At 46.5% G+C, this 24673-nt stretch overlaps 2 protein-coding genes across 8 annotated transcripts in view; one reads left to right on the forward strand and one right to left on the reverse strand.

Moving 5' to 3' along the window:
• The window catches only part of LOC146870885 (syncytin-1-like), a 401244-nt gene that overhangs the window by 262322 nt on the left and 114249 nt on the right, over window positions 1–24673 (forward strand). The window lies entirely within an intron of this gene.
• LOC146870886 (matrix metalloproteinase-14-like) overlaps window positions 1–24673 on the reverse strand; it is a 350496-nt gene that overhangs the window by 165682 nt on the left and 160141 nt on the right. For all 6 annotated transcript variants that reach the window (XM_085647106.1, XM_085647107.1, XM_085647109.1 and 3 more), the window contains 3 exons: window positions 9267–9389; window positions 8064–8371; window positions 7092–7259 (listed from right to left, as the gene is read on the reverse strand). In XM_085647106.1, the coding sequence (XP_085503232.1) occupies window positions 7092–7259; window positions 8064–8371; window positions 9267–9389 (599 nt within the window). The remainder of the gene's footprint in view (window positions 1–7091; window positions 7260–8063; window positions 8372–9266; window positions 9390–24673) is intronic.

Raw genomic sequence — 24673 nt, forward strand, 5'->3', positions numbered from 1 at the left:
GAACATCGCCGTGGTGTTGTCTGTTTGGACCAACACCCTCTTGTTGAGCAGGTGCCTCTGGAATGCCTTCAGGGCTAACAGGATTGTTTTCAACTCGAGGTAGTTGATATGGCGGACCGCATCTGCTGGGGCCCATAGACCCCTCACTCTGAGGTTGTCCATGTGCGCTCCCCATCCCTTCTGCGATGCGTCCGTGGTAATGGTCACTGTTGGGATTGGTGGTGTCAGGCTTCTCCCTGCTGTTATGTTGTCTCTGTTCCACCAAGTTATCTCCTCCTGCACTGCGTGCGTAACAACCACTAGATCCTCCCAGCTTCCTTTTGCTTGTGACCATTGTTGTTGTAGCCATTCCTGGAATGGTCTCATGTGCAGGCGTACATTCGGCACCAGCTGGATACAGGACGCCATCATCCCCATCATCTTGCTCACAGCCCTCACTGTCAGAGCTCGCCCCTTCTGGTAGAGCTTCGCCTCCTTCAGTAGAGCCTCTGTCCTCCTCTCGCTGGGCACTACTGTACTGTTGCGGGAGTTGATCTTTGCCCCCAGGAAAATCTTCACCTGCTCCGGTTCCATCGATGATTTTCCCCAGTGGATCGAGAATCCCAGATTTGTGAGGGTGTCTGTTACGCGTTTTGCGTGCCTCTCGCACTTTCCGCGTGAGTTTGCCTTGACCAGCCAGTCGTCCAAGTAGGGGTAGACATGTATTCCCTGCCTTCGTAGGTGCGCCGCTACCGCCGACAGGCATTTTGTAAAGACCCTTGGTGCTGATTTTAATCCGAAGGCCAGGGTCGTGAACTGGTAGTGTTCTTGTTCGATGTTGAATCTTAGAAGGCCCTTGTGCCTTCTGTTTATTGGGATGTGAAGATAGGCATCCTTGAGGTCCACGGTGACCATGAAGTCCCCTTCTCTTATCTGTGGCAGAACCTCCTGCAGTGAAGTCATTTTGAACCTTTGCGTTCTGATGAACTTGTTTAGGTAACGGAGGTCTAGTATGGGTCTGAGGTCTCCGTCTACCTTCGGAACCACGAAGTAGTTTGAGTAGACCCCTTTGTTGCGTTCTCTGAACGGCACTGTCTCTATGGCTCCCTTTTGCAGGAGTTTCCGCGTTTCTTCTCTGAGTATTGCCAGTTCTTGGGCCGATCTCAGTCTTCCCCTTGGTTTCCTGTTTGGAGGTCTTTTCTCCAAATCTACGCAGTACCCGTACTGCACAACGTTCCGTATCCACTTGTCTGTGGTTATACGCCGCCACTCCTGAAGGTAGAACCTCAGTCTTCCGCCTACTGGTGTCGTATGCTCGTAGGCTCTTGAATTTTCTCTTCCCCCTGATGACACTTTTTTGCGCCTCACCCTTGGGGTCCTGACGAGGGTAGGCGTCCTCTTGCGTGCTGAGTCACTTCGTCGAGGGCTGTTCGCCCCCTCTCCTCCTTTGGCCACGTCCGTTCCCTCTCCCGCGAAAGGACTGGCCACGAGGTTGATATTGCCAGTTTTGCTTCTGCTGACCTTGTCCGTGACCTTCACCCTGCTGACTTTGTTGGAACGCCTGGTGCGACGTCCCCTGCTGGCTTCCTCCCCTACCGTAGGGTCTTCTCGAGGGATTTCCTCGCCTCATTCCCCTCAGCTGTAGGGCCCCCATGGACCTCGCCGTCTCGTTTTCTTTTTTCAGCTGGGTGAGCTTGTCGTCCACTGTTGCTCCGAACAGTGTCTCTCCATTGAAGGGGGTGCCAAGGATGTTGTTCTGCACTTCCGGTTTGAATCCCGAGATTCTTAGCCATGCATGCCTCCTCTCTGTGACCCCTATGGCCATGAGTCTTGCTGAAGTTTCTGCCCCATCCAACGCCGTCTTTATACAGGAGTTGGCGATGTTTTTGCCTTCATCTATCAGGTGATTCGCTCTCTGCCGGTATTCTTCAGGGAGGTGCTTTACTAACTCCCCCATCTCATCCCAGTGCTGGTATTGGTGTCTATTGAGGAGTGCATTTGAATTCGCCATGCGCCAGTGCATTGCGGCGTTCCTCTCGACCTTTCTTCCTGTGAGGTCAATCCTCCTGCTCTCCTTATCCGGGGGTGGGCCCGAAGTTGCTGGTACGTTGGCCCTTCTCCTGGCCGTGGAGGCTATGATGGAGTCCGCGGTCACGCTACCCTTGATGTAAGGGGGGTCCAGGGAGGAGTGCTTATATTTCTTCTCCGTCCTGGGCGTGATCGACCGGCAGGTCGCAGGTTCCTTGAAGGCTTCTCTCCCCTGATTCATCACGCTTTGTAGCATGGGGAGGAACTGGCTCCTTGTCTGGATGGGGAGCAGTGTCTCGACGAGAAAATCGGCTTTCGGTTTCTCCTCGTCGAGTTTGACGCCGAAGGCCATTGCTGCGCTCCTGACCACCATATTGTAGACCCCGATGTCGTCGGGTGGCGAAGGCCTCGAAGGGTACGTGTCCACGGGCTCCTCCGGGTTTTCGGTGTCGAGATCGTGCCATTCGACGTCGTTGCTGGTAGATGCCGCCGATTCGTAGAACGACCGTTGGTCTTCTTCCTCGGCTTCTCCCTCATAATAGGGCTCTTCTTCCTCTTCGAGTTCCCTTGTCAGCCCTTCGGCGTCGAACTCGTCTTCGACCTCCTCGACGTCCGCTGATGGAACCGTTGGAATCTTGAATTCCTTCATTCTGGCGTCGAACTCCTTCTTTCTTTGAAGGATGTTCTCCATTTCGGCCTCGAGCCGCCTCTTCTTTTTTTCCATCTCGGAGATGCTTTCGGCGTCGACCGCGGGTCTTTTCGATGAAACTTGCGTCGACGTCGAACGTTCTTTCTGCGTCGATCGGCCCGTTTCATGGGATGCTTTCGACGACCCTTGCCTTTCGGCGTCTTTCGGCACCAGGGAGTCCTTATCTAAGGATCCGCTCGGCCTCTTGTCCGTGGTTCCCCCTTTGGACGTCGAAGTTTTCGGCGCCGGGGCTCCCTTCGTGGACTTTGACTCAGATTTTCTCGAGTCACCCTCGTGTTGTCGAGGTACTTTCTGTTTTGCGCTCGACGATTCTCTTACCTCGTCTTCTTTTTTCTTGTCGGTCTCTACGACCGTGAAGTTTTCGGCTGTCTCGGCGACGTTGTCCTCGTCGTCCGAGGAGAGGCCCAGAGCGTAGAGCGTCGGGGGCTTCCCCTTGCCATCCATGCTGGCGTTGGCCCTTCTCTGCCGCTCTCTCACCCTGAGTGTCTTCGGCGCGAAGGCTGAGCAGGCGTTGCAGTCGATACTCTGGTGATCGACCGGTAGGCAGAGGTTGCAGACCGGATGCTGGTCTCTCTGCGCGAACTTGTGGTGGCAGTTTGGGCAGAACTTGAATGGCGTCTTGTCCATTGCGCTCAGGGTCTCTGAGCGTGCATTCTCCAAGGCCGTCGAAGAAAAAGGGCGCTGGTCCTCCTTTCTTCGCGCTCCTGATGAAATCTTTTCCTTTCCTGATATCTTCTAGTGTTTCTATCGACGAAACTCGCTTTTCTTCCTTCTTCCTTCGAGTGTAATTCTGGAGCTTCCCGATGACGATCCAGACCCAACGGCGGAAAAAAGAATCTGAAGATGGCGCCGGAAAAAGGGCCTGCAAAACAGAATGACAAGAGACTCAACAGTACTGAGGTACCTCACACACCTTCTAAAGAGTAACCTCTGCTCGAGCTCACTAAGGGTACACCTAGCGGCCATTGTGGCCTACACCAGAGGTGAAAAAGGTGGAAGTTTCTTCAGCTCGCAGGTGGTGAGGAGATTCATGGAAGGAGCCAAAAGGATGGCCCCCCCGAAAAGGTTGCCGCCGCCGGCATGGAATCTGAATGTGGTCCTGACGGAGCTCATGAAGGCACCGTTTGAACCCATTCACAAGGCCACACTGCAGATGTTGACTATGAAAACAGCCTTTCTGGTGGCCATAACCTCACTACGCAGGGTGAGCGAGCTTCAAGCACTAACGCTGCAGGAACCCTACATTCAGATTCACAAAGATAGAATAGTCCTGAGAACTGACCCACACTTCATGCCCAAGGTAGTGTCGGCGTTCCACATAAATCAGGCTATCCAGATACCAAGTTTCTTCCAAAACCCGACTACAAACGCAGAAAAGGCACTGCACACCCTCGATGCCAGAAGAGCGGTGATGCACTACATTGAGAGAACCAAGGAACTCAGGAAGTCGAAACAGCTGTTTGTGTCCTTTGCTACTAGCTTCATGGGTAGACCAGTGACTAAGGGCACCATCGCAAGGTGGATTGCCCTCACTATTCAATTCTGCCACAAACAGGCTGGACAGGAGCTAGCGGAGGGGCCGCAGGCTCACTCCACAAGGAAGAAAGGGGCCACCGTGGCCTTCCTGGCGAACACGCCCATCCAGGACATATGCCTCGCGGCAACTTGGGCATCTGTGCACACGTTCACGAAACACTACTGCGTGGACATTCAGATGAACAAGGAAGCACAGGTTGGACAGAAGGTGCTTCAGCACATTTTCAACGACCAACGCTCATCTACCACCCAGCCGCCACAGAAGTAGGAAAACCGCTACAAAATCGATGCACAGCATAGTGAATCCAGAAAGATTCACGCTGCAAAACGAATAGTTTCTTACCTGTCGGTGTAGTTTTGCAGCTTGAAGATCTTTCTGGATTCACTAGCGAACCCACCCACCTCCGCCAGGAAGATGAGGCTGGAGGAAGAGGGGGTAAAATTGAAAAGATCAAAGAAATACAAACATACAGATAAAGGGACAAGAAGGATTAATCAATCGCCTAGGGTTAAAAAAAAAAAAAAAAAAAAAAAAGAGGAAAGGAAAAAAGAACCCGAAGATGGCGCCCCAAAGGTGGGACTTCCGCAGGAAGCACGACGACGTCACGGGAGGTGCACCAAATGGTGTACGTCGACGACCACCTGGGCTACGAAAAAAAAACAAAGAAAAACAAAGAAAAGACTACGAATCCGGACCCAACCACAAGATCGCGGAATAATGCACAGCATAGTGAATCCAGAAAGATTCACGCTGCAAAACTGCAATTGCAGTCGTAAACCATTTATACATGCCTCCCTGAATCAGAAATAGGAAGGAAGAGTCCCTTTCACAACCCCTCCTATATGAAATTCAGAAAGATCACAAAAGTCCTTTCCCAACGTGTAACAGGGTGTTTGTACATAAAGAAAAGCCCTTTTGCAGTTGCAAATCTGTGATTTCACGAATTACAGGCTTTGCGATTGTAAAGGACTATGAACAGGAGGCCCAAGATTCCACAATGAAGCAACGTTTTGGACTGCAATAATATTTAAGTAGGGAGTAGGGTTCCTTTGCCTAAAAATTGTGTGAGCAAACTTAAAATGTATCCTCAAAGAAGAGTGTTACTAGAAGGCATCTGAAGAATTTTGTGTTTAAAGAGGGGATCTTAAAAGCCATACACAGCAAAATATTGTCTAGCAGAAACTTTTGACAAAGAGCCATTATTTTTGTTGCATTTTTAAGAAAGACTCTACAGAAGTACAACTTTACTTTGCGAACAAAAACAGCTATAAAATAACAAGCAAGCAAGCATAGACAGCAAAGTAAAACAAATACACTTGCAAGTGCAATTAGTGAATAAGTGTGTCTTTTATAGCAGACTTAGTCATTCGAGCTGAAAGCACTTTCTAAGCAAAGAAGCCATAAATCAGCAATTATAATCTTGGGCCTCTAAACAAACTATATCAAAGAACACATAATGGTTTGTAGTTACGAGCTACATGTACATTATGTAATACCTGAAGTTTCACAAAATGGAAATACTTATGGGACAATGTAAACATAAACAAAATGCCACTCATATATTGGCAAATCATTAAAAACACAAATCATCGTTGCCGAGTGTCACAGTTGCCATTATAGGGCTGGTTTAAGAAAACAACATGTAATTATCAACATTAGATTAGCCTTCTCCATAGATTTGGTGGCAGTCCTAATAAGAAAGTCATGTTTTAACAACAAATTCAAGATGTACCAAAGTTAATATCCCCATTAGAAATATCAGGCAGCCACTACGCACACCCCTTTTCCCTTTCTTGTTGAATGAACTCTCGTTGATCTCTCTGGCAATCGGTAAAGACCAGAACAACCATATTATTGTGTAACTAGACTGCTAATTTTGACTTACAAATCTAAATACTCCAATTTACATGAAAAATTTGCTTTTTGCTATTACGTTTCCCAGAAATTCCTTTCAGTTATAACTACATTTATTTCAAAAATCCTTTTGCAGGTAATTTTGTGGAACTGCAAGAGTTCCTTTTTGTTGTGTAAGTTCCGGTGTTCAAAAGTTGGAATAGCAAATTAAATTATTCTAATCACAGAACAAATGCAACAATGAAAATGGGAAACTATATTATATGATTCGAATACTAGGACAAGCGCGAGGTATAATGGTTAGAAAGACAGCAGGTAGAGCCGTTGGCTTGCACATTTCATTGCTTTTGAGTCTTGTAATTTCACACTATGAAGTCTGTGTTCTCTGTGATTTGTCTTACTCAGAGAGCTGTCTAGGTCTCTTTTCTAAGTTACGGATATTCTACATCTTCTACATAACTCACCCAAAATCTAGCACAATCACCCACTAAAACATCCAATTATGCAACCACTCAGCTGCACATTATCTACAACACAACTACATCGAGATGCGAAAAGATACCCAACCACATTTAGAAAGCAAAACTCAAATTACCCTTCCCGTTCACTAACCCAAAAACCATCAACCTGCTCAGCCATCAACCACAAGCAAAGCATCCATATACCCACCCATTCATCCAAATCAACACATACATCCACCCAACAATCAATTTCAACACTCAAAGCCTCTCAACTAGCTATATGCCACTTACCAACAGTCACTGCTTTCTCATCCTGCCATCCACATTAGAATCTCACCAGTCCCTTCACCTTATATACTAATAGCAGTTCATACACGGATTCATAAAGGTAGCAATCCATCTATCAATGACCATAACAAGCAAGAGCTCGAAGGTTTAGGGTTTCATGCAAGTCTATTGACACTTCCAGTTTCTCTCCAAGCTTAGCTCCACCCTCTTCCACTACCCTACTTATTACACTCACCGCTTCCGTACAACTGCTGGATGCCACGGCGGTCATCATCTGGCAGCTCAAAGTTTTGGGTGTCCATCCACTGATAGAAGGGTGCCATGATGGCAGATGGATCATTCGAGTGTTCAAGACCCAGGGCATGGCCCAGCTCGTGCACAGCCACCAAAAATATGTCATTACCTAGGGGAATCAAGAGAAACAAGAGACTATACTTACACTACAGTACAAAGAACAGTAAGAACCCCAACTAAGACCAGAAAGCTATTCGAAAGTAAGTCTCCTCATCCAGAGATGGGCAACTTGCAGCTGTGGAACTGCCATGCACCAGAGCACCTGGTAGAAGTTACATGCAGAAGAAAAAAAGAGAGAAGTCAAAAGTAGTTGTTGGTGGGCAACACATTGGCCACACACTTAATAAACTACATTGATGTCTTTTCTTTGAACAATAAAATTATTTTTTGAGTTGGTGGGTTTATCTTTTTCTCTGACCTTGTATCAAAGGCAGAGAGTAAAGACATGGGGGGGCAGCTCCCTGTAATTGCCTTGTCTTTTCTGTGGCCTCGCTTAACTACTACTTAAAGTTGGATATTTTCACCTTGGCCTAACTCCCCCTGTTGCTCCATCCATGGACAAAGAACTACATCCTACAGAAACGCAACAGAATTGGGTGCAGCAGTGACAGCCAGTTGACAGATTCAAAGTGGCAACGACAGGATTTCTACACTGGCAAGCCAGTAGCCAGAATGTCATCAACTGGAAGCAAGAGGAAGCTGGTGATGTGCTTAATAATACATTTTTTTTTTTCTTTCTCTTTATATATAGTTTGTATAGCATTTTTAGCACATGCATTCCAATGGTTTTATCTTTTTATGAAATGACTTATCTGTGATTGTATATGTGTATTGTGTATTTTTTATGGCCAAATGGCCGAAATAAAGATTGGAACTGGAAAAGGAGTTTCTGGTCTACTGCCAATCAACCTACCAGAGAGGTCATCATTCCTTGCTGTCCAGGGTTCAGCAGCATCAAAATGTGTGTCCCCTCCTATGTTGGGGCCAGGGAAGTAGGCATGGGCCAGGAAGCCACCCTCGCCATCAAAAGGGGTGCTGTCACCATGGAACCCTTCAGCGAAGAAGAGCATGATGTCGGCATGTTTCTCATGTCCGTCTCGGATGAGGTGGTAATCGATCTCCCGGAATCGAAGCGGTGTAACCCCCTGCCACACACGGAAAGCTCGACGGATGGCCTCATAGGTTTCATATTCTCCAATCTTAGGACTGTAGTTCTGGATGCTGCAAAGGTGGAGAAACAAAGTGCCAAAGCAAGAACCATCAGTACAAGATTTCCTCACGCACAGTACAAGTATAGCATAACCAGCTGCAGTTTGAGGTTGCCTAAAAAAAAAACTGCAGGACAGGCACCAGCAATGTAAGACACATACACAGGGCACCAGCATAGCACCAACATCAAGAGTATAATACGCCTCTTGTAGAAGCAAAACAGATTCAAAACTAGGGGTGGGCGGAATTTGCGAAATTCACTTTCGCAAATTATCGCGAAAATGTTAAAAATCTCCGCAAACACGCAGAAATATTGCGAAGATACGGAAGTTTTTTTCCCGCCCGTTCGCGGTATTTTGTGCGTGGTCGCGGCTCGCCAACTTACCCATGCGGTTGCTCGCGGGCGCGGCCATCTTGTTTTCACTTGTCTCGCGGTGCATGATCGCGAGAAGAAAGACGTGATCGCGCGACGAATGACGTTGCAGCGGGCGCGAACTGTCGCAAGACAGCGCAAATGGCTACCAACAATCCAACATCTCGTGGAGAACGCGACCGGATCGGGAAAACTTGTCGGCGAACGCGGGGATACAGGTAAGGCGATCGCGCGCACGCGAGAATGTATTATTTTACAGCGCGAGCAAGCAAAAAATTTCCGGTAAAAAGCGGATTGCGGAAATTGACATTTTCGCGCTCTCCTCGGAACGCGAAAATGTCAAATTATCGCAATTTCCGCGAGCGTAACGGAATTTTAGCCCAGGCCTATTCAAAACGGCAGCAGCAGTGCAAGTTTTCTACAAAAGTAAGACATCAGTAGCAGAAATGCAAACTTCCCCCCAGATGAAAATGCACCCGCGTATACTCTGTACCACAGTACAATAATAATTTTCCAATTAATGGTGCCACTCACCAGAATGTGAGATCCGTCTGAGGCCACTTCAGCCCCTGAATGGCATAGCGTTTCCTCCGGACATTGGCTTTGATCTCTGAACCAAACTTATCGGGGACGCCACAACGAGGTTTCTTCATTGCCCTGCAGGGGGTTAGACATCAATACACAGTCAATGAGTGACAACGAAAGACGGAGACCGAGCATAAGGACAATGCAGACTACAAAGACATGGGAGGGTTTAGTGTTGTGGGTTCACCTGCATTCGTGTACTTTACAGAGGGTTTTCTGAGTGACAAAGAGGATGCTATAAAATAGAAAGATGTAATAAGTAGGGGGAGAGGATGAACGAGAGCTGTAGCTGGAATAAGAGAGAAGCAATGCTAAGATGGCACAAAAGGTGGGCTGCAGAATGGGATATTGAGGGGTGAGAAGTGCAGCGATGGCAGGAGGTGGAATTACTGCCAGGTAACTTAAGAGCGATGTAGTGGGGTGAGAGAGGAGAGTGGCAAGATGAGGGCATCTAAGAGGATTAAGGTGACGGGACGGTTGAGATACCAAGTGATGGTGGAAACAAAAAGATGGAATAACAAAAGGCAGGGATTAAATCCAGAAGAGTTGATCAAGCATAACAGCGAATGTGTGAGGAGGAGGTGCCTGGAAGATAAGGTAGAAATCAAATAATAAGACACCGCTGGGTTTACATAATAAAGGTGGTGGGAATAGGGAGAATTGATCAGTTACAGTTAGGCAAATATTGAATGTTATAGAGGGGATACTGAATTAACAAGATGTATAAGGAAGAGGTAGATTGAAGAGGCATAGAGCTAAAGGAAAAGTAAACCACTACCAAGAGAACACAAAAGGAGTATTGTAGTTCAGTTCAGTTCAGTTCAAATAGCTTTATTCGATTTTAAAAACAAAAACCATAAAAGCACAGGTTTAAAACATTTCAGAATGAATACATCAAAATTACAAATGGTTAACCTTTAAAAATTGGATTAAAAAAGTTACATAACAAGCTTAGTTCATTGAGGACCTAAATCTGATAATGGTTTTAAGAAACGTTGACACCGAGAACATGAGCAGATCATCATCTAGCATTTTCAGTCTTAGCAGTGCCACTCTACATTGTCTCAGGCCACATTCTCTTAGTACAGGTAATAAAATTATTTTCCTAGGACCTGAATAAAATTTGCAAAAGAAAATACAATGAAGGGAGGATTGAGCAGAAATCAGATCACATGGGCAGGGAATCAATTCTTTTGACCAACAGTTCATCTCAGGGAAAGTAACTAGTCTAAAAAAGATGTCCAACCTAAAATGAGTCAATAGCATACGGGAATAACAGCAGGGAACTTGCAGCAGATATGACTGAATGCCTTGATTTTGTATAAGTAAGCAATTTGCCATGACAGAGCTCTTACATTTCTCTATTTGACACCGTTTATCATCCAAGAAATGTAAACATAATTTCTTGAGCTTCTTTCTTGACATCCCTGCTATACTATCTGGTACATCAAAGAATTCCTGGTGGCCCATGGCCCCCCAAAAAATTTTTATGTACTCAAACCAAGAAATCTTTGTGGCCGCCTCAAGGCCTAAACAATCCAAAATAATATCCCTATTCAGGCCTGTTTCCTTTGAAGACCAAACTTTGTGCCACAATAATATCGGATCAACTTTGATAAGGTCCTCAATATATGGTAGGCCTAGTTCTTGATGGCAGACAAAGGTGGAAATAGACCCCGGTACTGCCAGGAGATAGCGAAGAAAAGCATTCTCACAGAGCTGTAAACTGTGGTTTTTCGCTATCCCCCAAATCCCTGCACCATATAACGCCGTAGTCAGGCATTTGGATTTATAAATATCCAGTAGGGCAACTACTGGACGACCTCCCACCTTATTGGCAAAGTTTTTAACTGCGCCAATCGCTCGTGTGAACGCTAATTTTCTTGTTTCCCCTGCTACGCACCACGAACCGTTTTTTTCAAAATTGATACCTAGATAAGAAAAGGTATTTACCGTGTCAATTTTTGAATTAAATAAAGCGGTTTTACAAGTGATATTCTTCTTTTTGGTGCAGCACATATTAAAGGTCTTACTTATGTTGATCTTTAATCCCCTGGTGCCCATATAGTCTGAAAATTTTTTCAGTGCTCTCTGGAGTCCCACTTGGGTCCGGGCCATAATTACAGCATCATCTGCGTATAATAGGATGGGGACAAAGGAGTTTCCTATTTTAGGATAGTCTTGCTTATCTTCCAAGAGGTGAGAGGCTACCGAGTTGATATATAAATTAAACAAGAATGGGGCTAATATGCAGCCTTGTCTCACCCCCTTCCCTATAGCGAATTTGGAAGTACATTCCCCCTTGTCCCCAAAACGAACACGAGCACCTGCCCCTCGATAAAGTTCCCGGATACAAATTAAGAGGTTTGGGTCGATCCCCATATCCTGCAGTGTAGACCAAAGTTTGTTATGGTTGAGGCAATCAAAAGCCGAGCTTAGATCTACAAAAGTTAAAAATAAGCTTTCATTTTTAGCCTCAATATATTTGGCTACTAAAAGAGCAAAGTTCAGACCCTGCTCTGTTGTTCCCAGGCCTTCCCTAAATCCATATTGGAACTGTGAAAGAGTGCCGTTAGCTTCCGCCCATAATTGTAATTTATTAAGTATAACTCTCCCGGCGATCTTCATAAGTGAGTCCAATAAAGAAATCGGTCTATAGCACTTGGGCTCATTTCGGTCGCCTTTTTAAAAAATAGGAACCACAATTGCTTCCTGCCAGGTAGAGGGGAATCCTACATTGGTAAAGCTATTTAGAACATTTGTTAAAAGGGGAGCCCACAAGGCAGTGTTAGCCTTGAAGATATCAACAGGGATCCCGTCAGGGCCCGGGGCCTTTCCTGCCGCACTCTTATCAATGGCTGCCACGACGTCATTCAATAGGAATACTACGTTTATTGGGTATGGGGCAATATCCTGCCCTAATGTGTGAAGCCCCCGCCCTAAATCTTCCATAGTTTCTGCTAAATAAAGCTCCCCGAAGTATGTCACCCACGCCTCTTCTGTAATTGCTATCTCAATTGTATCTGAAGAGTTGTCTTTAAAAAAAGGGGCATTTACAGCTCTCCAGAAAGCAATATTATCTTTTGACTGCGAGGCTTCTCGCAAGGTCTGCCAAGCTTCCTGTTTTATCTGTTTTTGCCTATTTTTTAATGCACGTTGATATGCAGATCTGGCAGATCTAACTTCAGCCAAGTCCCTAGGGTCTCGCTTTAACTGTGTCATTAAACTGGCATGAGTCTTGCTACAGTCACTATTGAACCATCTCTTTGTTCCGGCCTCTCTTGATTTCTGGGGTTTTAAAAGCAAATTTCGTATTTCCTCCGAAATACTAATAAAAGCCTCGTGCACATTAATTGGATCATTGTACTCAGAAAGACAAATATCAAAGTCCCTCACTTTGGACTGGATTAGTTTTCCTAAAAAAGCATCTGGTTCCACTTTATCCCATTTAAGAGCATAACCATTCTTCCTGGCAAGACCCACCCTATAATTATATAGGTTTTGAACTACAGTATTAGCCTTTCCACTACCCCCAAAGGGGGAAATGGACATACTTATTGGCAAGTGGTCGCTCATAACTATCTCGCATACTTCAAAAGAGAGAATATGGCTAGAATGCCTTTTGGATATTAACATAAAATCAATAACCGATTTACAACCCCTACCTATAATGGTGGGATTAAAGGGGACTGAGGGGGAACAAAGATCATTAACAAACCCCATATCCAGGGAAAATATTAAATTGTTTAATAGATTACCGAAAGACATATGAGAAAAGTGTGCTGTGGGAACATCTGCAGCCTCAGCCAACCCGCAGATATTAAGGTTGCTGTGTGGACATAGAAAAGAGTTGAAATCGCCCATCCAGATCACACAGGTATCAGCAGCTTAAACAGCAGGTCAAATCTCAGCCCCGGCGGGGATGCACAGTGAGTCTTCCAATGCACCTTTGGTCACATCTCACCTTATTTCCCCCTGTTGTCCTAACCTCTCATGCTAATATTAATTCAAAGGAAAGCTCAAGTTGGCTCCAGCGGAACTGGAGGATGTGGGTGGGTGCTGGCCTCATAGGAGAGTTTAAAATGACAGCATCTAATTACTAAAGGGGAATAACATTTCACTACTTTTATGTTTGACATTGTTTCCAACGCTGAGATGAATTGGCAGAATATATTAGGAGCAGGAGGAGAGCATAGGACGGTCCAAACAGCAGAAGAACAGATCATGAAGGATTGCAAGACCGAACTGTACATCAGCTTCTCAAACCAAAATAAAGGCAGTGTTCACAGCACACATGTAGGGGCTACCAAGAGCTACCCCACAGATATCACAAACAGGAATCTGTTTCTGGGCAACCAAAGAACGAAATGGTTACATACCTGAAGGATTCGTTTTGGAGCTTGCAGACTTTCTGGACTCGTATGCTGTCCATACTTCTGCCATGTAGTGTTTGGGTCCTGAATTGCGAAATGGTCTGTATTTTCTCTTCCTTTTTTTTTTTTAATAAGTGGACATTATCATTGACCACTTAGGGTCGACAATCTGGTGATATATCCCTCATCTATGATGTTAGACGTACGTTCAGAAAGCTGCACTGCGTGGTCGCCAGCTTCAGACTCTTTTTATCCAGCATACTTTGTGTTTGTTCCCTTGTGTTGTATAAACTGTCCTGTCCTTCCCTTCTCCAATGTCTGTACTCTTTCGCAGAGGGATGTAGGGGGGGAGAGGGAAGGTTGGTTATTAAATATGAATGCAGAAAGTATTCAAGCTGCAAAACTACTCCTACAGGCAAGTAACCATTTTGTTTTGCAGCGTGAATCTTTCAGAATTCACATGCTGTGCATAGATTATATACCAGTGTTTTCCTGTCATGAGGGAATTTGGGTCGAGAACGAGTGTGAGTTTGCAAACTAGTGTGTAAGTACTTTGTGTCCCACCTGAGCTTATTTGCTTGCTTGGAAATCGATACAGTAGTTTTGGTTTGTTGATTAAGGCTTTTGTTAAAAAGGCCAGCATTGCCCCTTTTTCCTGTGCATCCTTGGCCTTTCCTCTAGTGCCGTTTCTGCTAGGGAACTTGCGATACTCTACTGCACTGCTGCAGTGCAACACCTTTATATTGTCAGGGCTATCCCTCTTGCTATAGCTTCCTTTGTCACTGGTAACCCATTGTTTGCTGATGTGAAAGAGAAAAAAAAAAAAGGTTTGCTCTTCCTGATTGTTTATGTTTCCGGTATGCAGTGCATCACTGTCATCCTGATGTCTAGCATGTATAGGGTGTGTTCTGCTCATGAGTTAGGGTCATGGAAGAACTCACACAGATGGACCGTTTGGTTGTCATAGACGTGTGCACAACTTTGGGCAGGAATTTAGGGTCAGTGCTCAGGACTATTCTGTCCTTGTGAATTTGAATGTATAGTTCCTGCTCCGTTAATTCTTGAAGTTCACTCCCTTTGTGTAGGGATGTTATGGCCGTCAGTAAGGCAGTCTTTGAAACTAAGAATTGTACACTTACGCTGTGTATTACGTTCAAATGGTGGTATCATCAGTTGCACAAGTACCAGATTAAAGTTGTATATGGGGGTTGGCGCTGCTATGCATGATGCTATTCTTTTTGCTCCCTCTAGAAGCCTTCTGATCACTGGTGTCTAAAAATATCTTCTTCGTATCAAGACCCTTGTGTATGCCAGAATTGCTGCCAGGTATATCTTTAGTATTGCGTAAGACAGTCCTTCATCCAACAAGTGTGTGAGGTGTTTTAGGACTGGGACATCCTCTAATGTGGTCTGTGGGCCCTTGTCTTTGGCGCACCGTTTTCAAAACCTTTTCTATTTTTTGGAGTAACACTTCCAAGATGCTGGTCTATTTGCTTTCCCGAGTACCTCCAAGGTTCTTTTTGACAGCTGGAGGCATCCAAATTGTATGTCCTCAGGAGCTGTGCTGCCAAGCGGAGTGCTTTTGCTTTGTGTTGGAACACTTTTCTCCAGTGCATAGCTAGAATATTCTGCCATGTTGGTAGTAACATCCCATTTCACTACCTCAGTCCCACAAGGTCGGAGAACCTTGCTTGTCTGGCCCAGTGAGGTGCTAGGAGTAGGAGGGTCGTGCTTGTCTGTGTGAACCTCTCTATTGCAAGGGGAATCAGGGGAATTGGTGGAAAAGCGTGCACCAATTTACCTGACCATCGTATCAATAGGGCATTCACCAGCGATTGATGGCTTGAGTATATGGACACCAAGTCTTGGGATTTCACATTCTCTGGTGTTGTGAACAAGTCCACCTGTGGGGTTCCCCACTTGTTGAAGATACACTGTGGCACTTGCTGGTTAAGTTCCTATTTATAGGACTAGTTTTCTGCTTCGGTGTTCTCACCTCCCAGCAGGTGGATTGCCATTAGTGTTATGTTTCTCTAAAATGCCCATGTCTACATCTCCTGTGCTCGAATGGCTGGTTCGTGTGATCTGGTGATGCCTCTCAACCTCCCCCCAAACTCCGTTTATTGTGTAGAACTTGGTTGTAGTCTTGTCCCTTTGTATCTGCACCAACTTCCCCCTGACTGAGATTGGATGGTTTTGAGGGCTGTGAACACGGTCTTGAGTTCAAGGATATTTATGTGCTTGACTGAATCTTCCTGGCTCTACAGGCCTCTGATCAGTTTGTTCATAAGCGCTCTCCACCCCACGTGGAATGTATCCATTGTAATAGTTACCGAGGGAGTTGGTTGCCTTAAAGTCCTGACCACAGTGATGTTCTTGGTGTTGCACCACTGCATTACCCTGTGTAGTGCTCCTGTTATAACCACTAGAACTTTATAACTCGTGTTAGCCTGTGACCAGTATCTCTGCAATCACTCTCGGAGTGATCTCATGTGGAGTCTGGCTTTCGGTATCAACTGTATGTATGAAAAATGATATACCCATGAGTTTCCTCACAGTCCTCACTTGCAGAGCTTGCCCCTTCTGGTAGAGGCTAAATTGTTCTGTCATTGTCTGTACTCTTCTGTATTGGGAAGGCTTTTTCCTCTTGTGAGTCAGAGAGGCTCCTAAGAAGATGTTTGCTCTTTCTTGTTTTGTAGACTACTTTTCTAAGTTGAAAGAAAAAATAAGTTGGTGCACTGTTTGTATCACTGTGGTATGACTGACTTTATGAGCCAGAATTCCAGGTAGGGGTAGACATGGATCCCCCTTCCTTGCAGGTGTGCCACTTTGTAAAGGCCAGCGGTGCTCATTTTATCCCAAGGGGGAGTATTGTGTCTACTACGAATCTTAGAAACTTCTGTCTTGTTCAATGTGACATGTAAGTATGCATCCTTGAGGTCCTCTGTTGTCCTGCAGTTGTTAGATGATGTTGATCATCCATTTGTCAGAGGTGATGTTATGTAATTCTCTTAAAAATCTTCAGATTCTGCCTCAAACATTGTTGAGTGGTATACAGTGGAGTAGCTTGGTGAGGTGTGCAGCTCCTCTCGCTGTTGTTTTCTCTTCAGCATGCATGGCCACAAAAAGGCTGCCTTTAATGACCTGTGTATTGCCACTCTGTTGTAGTAATGAACCGTGTATTGCCACGGTGTTGTAGGGTTGTGGCTTGGTTCCTGTACAGCAAAGGAGGCATGGAACATAGGTGGTTGTGAACCTCCTCGGGAAGGCATTCTGCTGCCCTGATTTGCCCTCTGGAATGTAGGGTGCCCATCGATCTCGCTATGTTGCCATCATTTTTCATTCTCCAGATAGATTCATCCACTGCTGTTCCGAAGTGACTCTCTTGTGAAAGGCATGTTAACCACAGCTGCTTGCACCTCCTGCTTGAAACCAGACACTCGCAGCCAGACGTGCCTCCCGGGTGGGTTCTCAAGCACAGATATCTGCTTGCAATGTCCGCAGCATACAATACGGACTCCAGACCGATGTTGCTTACAGTTCTCCCCTTCTGTACCAACGCCTTTCCCCTCTTCTGATACTGCTCGGGAAGTGCTGGAGAAAAGTCTCCATCTCTTCCCACTGTTGGCAAGCATAGCTATTGAGGAGAGCTTGGGAACTTGCGATCCTCTATTGCACAGCTGCTAAGTACTCCATTTTTCGGCCTACTATGCCCATACTTTGCTTTCTGTCTGCTAGTGGGCCCACAGATGCCGGTGAATTTGCCATATTCTGGGCTGTGGATACGATGATGGAGCCTTCAGTCACTGACACCTTACTGTAGGTGGTGTGCATTGTGAGTGTCTGTATTTTTTTTGACACTTAGAGTAATAGCCTTCAAAGTGGCTGGTTCTCTAAAAGCCTTCCTTCCCTGGTTCAACACACTTGGTAACATTGGGAAGAACAGGCTTCTTCATTGAGAAGTTAGCAGGGTCTTGAATAGGAAGGAGTATATCACACACCATGTAAGCATCCATTTGTGGCTCATAGTGCTGTAAACTCATGTGCTTTGCATACTCTTGCCACCCAGTGTTGGACTCGGACATGTGCAATTTGTTTTTCTTTAAAGAAGTCTTTCAGTTAAGACATAAAATGACTCCTTCTATAACTGGCAATGCACATGGGCATCGGCTCCATTTTTCGATTGCTTTTCACACATCGGCTCAGGATAAAGATGAGCACGTGGAGGAAAAAAGAACATGTGCAACACCCAGAAGCTTTCCGGTAGGATCATGGGCGCATATGAATCTACAGCACTACACGAACAGATGCTTACAGCAACAGAGGAGAGGAGTTGGCCTTACGGCTAGGGCGCTCTACCTCGAATCTGGGGAACTGCGTTCGAGTCTCGGCAATGACGCTGAACATCCTGTGATTCTGGGCAAATCACTTAATCTCCCCGTGCCTAACAAACATGAATGTGTCCTAATGTAACGCAACTGGTGCTATGTAAAGCGCTCTGATACCCGATTCGGGTCAAGTTTGCGCTATATAAAACTCTATTAAAAAAAAAAAACATATCCACTTTGTGACATGTGTAGCTGCAGATACATATGCTCTGCGCTAACTGTAAAATAGTAGCCCCCTAAGGGGTGTCTAGCTGGAGAATGTTGCAGAGGACTGAAAAAGAGTTTGTAGTACACTTTGCCCAATCTTTGCTTGTTTGTGCACTAAGACGTCCACATGGTAATGCCTGGTGAACGTGTGTGGAGTGGACCAAGTAGCTGATTTACATATGTCAGCTATGGGAATGTTGCTGAGGAAGACCAAAGAGGTGGCCTGGGCGAGGCCGGAATTTGCCTTTAGGCCTTAGCGTAGCAAGTTTGAATAAACTTGACAATCTATCTGGCTATCCCACTTTGGACGGGGCATGGCCTTTGTGTGGTTTGGTGAGAGCACCAAGAGTTGCTGAGATTTACAAAAGGGCTTGGTTCTGTCAATGCAGTACAAGAGGCCACCATAGACAGCGAGAGGCTGGAGAGCCCTCTACCTGGCTGTGGGAAGGAAACTGGTAGCTCAATAGTTTGATTAAGATGGAAGGTGGATACCACCTTTGGCAGAAACTTGGAGTTGGTCCCAAGGACAACTATATTGTTATGAATTTGTAAGTAAAGCTCCTCAACGGTACGAGATTGGAGTTCGATCACATGTCGTAAAGACATGATGGTGTCAAGGAAGGCAACTTTCCAAGACACAAACTGGAGGGGTTCAAAAAGAGGGCTCAACAGTTGAGTAAGTACTATATTGAGGTTCCAGATGGGGGCCAGAGCTACACTGGGCGGGATAACTCCTTTGAGCTCTTTCTCGAAAGCTTTGATGACGGGGACTCTGAACAAGGTTATTTTGTACATAAGCTCCAACTGCAGCCAGATGAAGACATATGGAAGTGTACACGAGGCCCAGTGCCTGAAGATGAAGAAGGTAAAAGACAATGCCTTGGACCGCTGTGTTCGGGAAGGAAATAGTGGACACACATTTTCCACTTAGCCGCATAGCCATAGCAGGCCCACATGGTGTGTCTATGGGCCACTTTAAGGACAGACATATATTCAGCAGGCACATTAAAGGTAACTGAATTCTAGGACCCAATGTGCCAAATTGCAAAAATGAGCTGTCAGGAATTTGAATGCCTGATGGCGCCTTGATTCTGAGTGAGTAGTTATGGCTGGTTGGGCAGGTTCTCATGTGAAACCACTGATAACTCTAGAAGGATTTTGAATTGGGGCTGTTGGGCCCACGTGGGCGACATCATGATGAGAGTGACGGACATTTGCCAAAGCTTCTGAACCACGTATGGCAGGAGTGGGAGAGGTGGAAAGCATAGGCAAATATCCCTGACAAGTGGTTGTTGTGAAGAGATCTACATCGGGAAACTGCCAACGATGGGAAGTATGAGAGTAGGACTTAAGTGTGAAGTTTCCACTCATTTACTTGTTGCCGCATTCTACTTATCAGGTCTGCGTAGTCGCTGTCCACTCCCATTAGGTACTACACTAACAAACGTCTCTTGTGGTAAAGTGCTCAATGCCAAATGTTCTGTGTCAGTGCTAACAGCTGCAGAGAGTATGTGCCTCCCTATTTCAGAAGATAAAACATGGCTGTCATGTTGTCTGGCTTGATGAGGACCACCTTGTGTTGGAACGGATGAAAAAAGGCCTTGTGTGATAACCGGGTAGCCAACAGTTCCAAGTAATTGATGTGGGAGCTCAGATGGGGCGACAACAACATGCCCTAAATGGTCATTTTCTGCAGATGCGCCTGCCCACCCGGTAAGGGAAGCATCCATGGTGACCGTCATATGTGAAAGCGCTGTCCCCGCAACATGTTATTGCTGTTCCATTACTGCAGAGAGTGATGGTGCTGGTCCAAATCAATACTAGATCCTTTCATTAACCCACTGCTTTTGACCATTTTGCCGCTAGCCATTCTCGTAGAGGACACACGTGTTATCTTGCATGGGGGACTATGACAAAACAAGAGCCCAGAAGGTGCATTACTGTTCTGACCCTTAGGTTGTGATATAGGTGAAAAAGAGGCAATAACTTTTGAAAAACTTGGACCCGCGCATAGTTGGGGTAAGCTTTCACAGTGAAGGCATGGAGAAGTGTGCCCAGGAAGGGTTGGACCTGGAGGAGTTGAAGGTGGTACTTGACTGTATTGACAGTGAAGCCTAAATTGTCTAACTGGTCTATGGTGCTCTGAGTGTTGGATTGACTCGGATGTCTGTTTGCTCGCTTGATCAGCCAGTCGACCAAATAAGGGAACACAATGATATTCCTCCGGAGATGAGCAGCTACCACGGCAAGGCATTTTCAAAATACCCTGGGGGCGGTAGTGACTCCAAAGAGCAGCGAAATGAACTGATAATGCGGACCACGAACCACTGGTAGCGGGGTGAGAAGGGTGTATGGGTATGTGGAAGTAGACGTCATGCAGATCGGGAGCTGTCATGCAGTCACCTAGTTGCAGCAGAGGGATGTAAAATGGCCATGTGGAAGTGTTCTGACAGAATCTACTCATTGAGCGGCATAGGGCCGAGGGTCGTGTCTTTCTTGGGTATGAGGAAACATAGTGAGTACACTGGTGTAATGGCTCAGATTCTATTGCTCCTTTGTGATTGAGCACCTGTACCTCCTCTTGAAGGAGGCGCTGATGTTCTGCAAAGAGGGTGTGTCTACAGGGTGGATGTTTGGTGGGCTGCAGTGAGCTCTAAGCAGTAACCTTTCTGTTTGATGAAGTGGACCCTCTGGTTGGAGATATTTATTCCCACTGCAGGTGGAACCCAGTAATCTTCCCTGGACAGGTGCAGTGTGATTGGTGTGAAGAGAGAGGGAATCATTGCTTTGCACGGGCAGGCCCTTTAGCCGCTCCCCCTTTGCCTGGTGTTATTGCTTCTGTAACCTCTGCTGGAATAACCTGGTGTGGACTGCTGGTGTCACTGGTAAGCAGTGGGTGGGTCAGGCGAGCTGATTTTAGACCCCTCCCCCCAAAACAGGGGCCTATAAGGGAAGCCTTGGGGAGAATGTGTCTGGGAGCACCCATAGCATTTGGCATGTCAGGGTCTTTTAATTTTCTCCAGCATCTGATCCGCCTGCACCCCGAAGAGATGTTCACTGTCGAATGGCAGGTTGAGCAGATGCTGGTGTGAAGCTAAGCGTGATGTCTAATATGGACACTGGAATTGATCCTCATTAGCCATAGTATCGACTGTGTCACGGGTGTAACACATGGTAGTGTTTGATATTATCTTGCCCTCAGAGACCAGCCACTGGGCATACTGTCTGTACTCGTCTGGGAAGCTCCTCCGTTTCATCCCAGAGGGCTCCATCATAGCGAGACAACAAGCGGACTGAATTTGAAATCCTCAAATTTGATTGCGCAGGGGCTCTCTTGCCTGCTGCGTCAACATTCTTGCTCCCTTTATCGATGGGTGGGACATCACCAGTCCACTGGGAAAAGGCACATTTGCTTGCTGTGTGAACCACCAGGAAGTCTAGTGCAGGTGAACTTCGGATATAGGGAGGGTCAGCAGGCGAGGGTTTATAGTTTTAATTCACCATTGGCATCAAAACCCTGGCCTTGACAAGCAACTTGAAGGTGTCCCGTGCAGTTTTAAGCATGCCCTTGAGCAAGGGCAGAAACTGCAGGGTGTGCTATATTAGTCTTCCTGGGAGGTGTGCAGATCAACCCTATGGAAGGCAGCTGCAGATGTATCGTCATCAAGAGGGGAAGATTCGGTTGGGGAGAGATTTGGATCCGTGTCCCCCCGGGGGAATCCACAGTGTAGTCATCCCATGGGTCATCCCTAGGCTCAGGGTAATAAGTGGCCTCGTGGGGTCTAGAGGGTATGAGGGTCTGTTCCCCTCTAGGAGAGGAATGTGGTGAACCACCTGGAGAAGGTAGTGGAGGTTGCCTATGTGTTAGTGGCACCAAAGGTGGTGGGGGGGGGGTAGGAGGAAGAGGTGAAGGAAGGGTTGCAGGGGAACGAGCTAGGAGTGGGCTAATGCCCATGTCCTGATGTTTCAAGTGCTTGAGAGGAAGGGTGACTTGAAAGTAAGCTGCTGCTCGAAAATCAATTTTCTCTTCTTTGGAAGTGTCTTGCGCTTTAGATGGCATCTTCTGTGTGTGGATAAAGTGTCTCTTATGACGTGTGTCGAGCTCTTATTGGCTGGAGTATCGGCAGCTCCAAATCCTCAAAACCCAGCAATGATGAGGCTCTCAGAGTCGAATGACTCGACGTCGAACGACTCCTCTGACTTGTCACAGTGTACGGGGTTTCAATGGCGGTTTTGGTGCCGGCATCAACGGACCTGTCGATTCCGAGGATGTCCGCAATTTGTCAGCCATTTTCAGCGCTGGCTGAGCTAGCAGTATCGACTAAGAGGCACTTTGTCGGTGCCAACCATGGTCTGCAAACAGTGGTAGTATGGAGACCTGTTGCTGGGTCTCTGGCCTCAATGCCCAACACCCAATGCAGCGGTGTTCAGGCTGTGCACAGTAACTGTGCAGACAGAGCGTGGGAGGTGGTACTCACGGTCGAAGCCTTCAAGACCTGCTGTGCCTTAGGATCCTGCTGTTCATCAGTCTCCAATTTAGACTGGGAGCTGGCTTCAGGGTGAACTGTATGGGCTGATCTGCTGATGGACTGACCTCCGACTGCTCCTTGACGTCCTCTTCCCCGAAGAGGTCAGCGTGCAAGTCTCTGATCACGGTAAAACCCAAGAGTCTTTTTGGAGCAGAAAGCGAGGCAGGCTGAACAGGCGGCCTTTACTGTGGTTGAATGAGGGACAAAAGGTTGCACACCTGGGGGCGGTCGGTCTAAGGCTACTTGGAGTGAGGCTGGAGCCAGTATTGAAAGGGTGTCCTTTCCATCTCAGCCGATCGTCAAAGAGAAAAACTGAAGATGAGGTGCAAGGCCCCATAAGGAGCAGAGCCCCAAGAAGGGGATCAAGGGAAGACCGATCGTTAAACTGAACGGTCATTGCAACTAAGAGAACCCGAACACAGAGTTTTTCCCATGCCAACGGCAGAAAATAGGCAGAAGAAGGCCGATGAGGGACACCGCAAGGCATCGGCCCAGAGCTCGAACGGTAACATGCCCAAACCAGATGGTGGAAAATGAATATGCTACTTACCAGTATGCATCTGTTCTTGGCATGTAGGGCTGCTGACATTCATATCTGTGCATAGATCGCCGCCTAGTGTTGGGTCCGGATGTTTGCACGTTGTTGTCCTGGAAGAGTCTTCGAAGTATCCTGAGATAGGTGACTCCTCCCCTGGACCACAGTGCGCATGGGCATCCTCTCCATCCTCAGATTATTTTTCGCCATTGTGGCAGTGATGGAGTAGATACAGAAAGTGATGACCATGCCATACAGTAATTCTGAGAGCTGCAGCTGCTACAGGCGCCGGGGAGGAGGGTGGGCGATATGAATGTCAGCAGCCCTACATGCCAAGAACAGATGCATACTGGTAAGTAGCATATTCAGTTCGAGGCATGTGGGCTGCTGAATTCATATCTGTGCATAGAATACATAGCAGTACCTCCCATTAGTGGCGGCTACCAGTGCCAGCTGCAGCGGTCTGAAAAAGAGTTTTGAGAACAGCCTGTCCTACAGCTGCCTGCTGTTTTGAGTGCACATCTACACAATAGTGTTTGGTAAATGTATGTGTAGTGGACCATGTGGCTGCTCTACATATATCATGTAAAGGAATGTTTCCCAGGAAAGCCATGGAGGCCCCTAATTTACGTGTTGAGTGGGCTCGTGGGGGAATCGTTAATGTGCGTTTAGCCTTTTGATAGCAAATTTGAATACATTTAACGATCCATCTGGCTATACCTGCTTTGGAGATGGCGTTGCCTTTGTGTTGTGGGGAAAAGGCAACGAAAAGTTGTTTTGTCTTCCTAAAGTTTTTAGTTCTGTCTATATAGTACATGAGGGCTCTTTTGACGTCTAGTGTATGGAGCATACTTTCAGCGACATTTTGTGGATTCTGAAAGAAAACAGGCAGTTCAATCGTTTGATTCATGTGGAACTGCGATATTACTTTAGGCATGAATTTGGGGTTGGTACGTAGTACGACCCTGTTTGCGTGAACCTGTATGAATGGCTCTTGAATTGTTAGTGCCTGGAGTTCACTAACTCTTCTCAACGAAGTGATTGCTATTAGGAAAGCTACTTTCCAGGTGAGGAATTGAATCTCACATGAGTGGAGAGGTTCGAAGGGTGGACCCATCAGTCGGGTGAGGACCAAGTTGAGGTTCCACACTGGTGCTGGTGGGTGTCTTGGGGGAATTACTCGTTTAAGTCCCTCCAAGAAGGCTTTGATGGCAGGCACTCTGAATAAAGAGAGGTGCTGCCTGTTCTGGAGATAGGCTGCTATTGCGGTCAAATGGATACGTATTGAGGTGTATGCCAGATTGCATCGGTATAGGTGTAAGAG

This window comes from Triturus cristatus, chromosome 1_1 (assembly GCF_964204655.1).
Source record: "Triturus cristatus chromosome 1_1, aTriCri1.1, whole genome shotgun sequence".
Classification (NCBI taxonomy): Eukaryota; Metazoa; Chordata; class Amphibia; order Caudata; family Salamandridae; genus Triturus; species Triturus cristatus.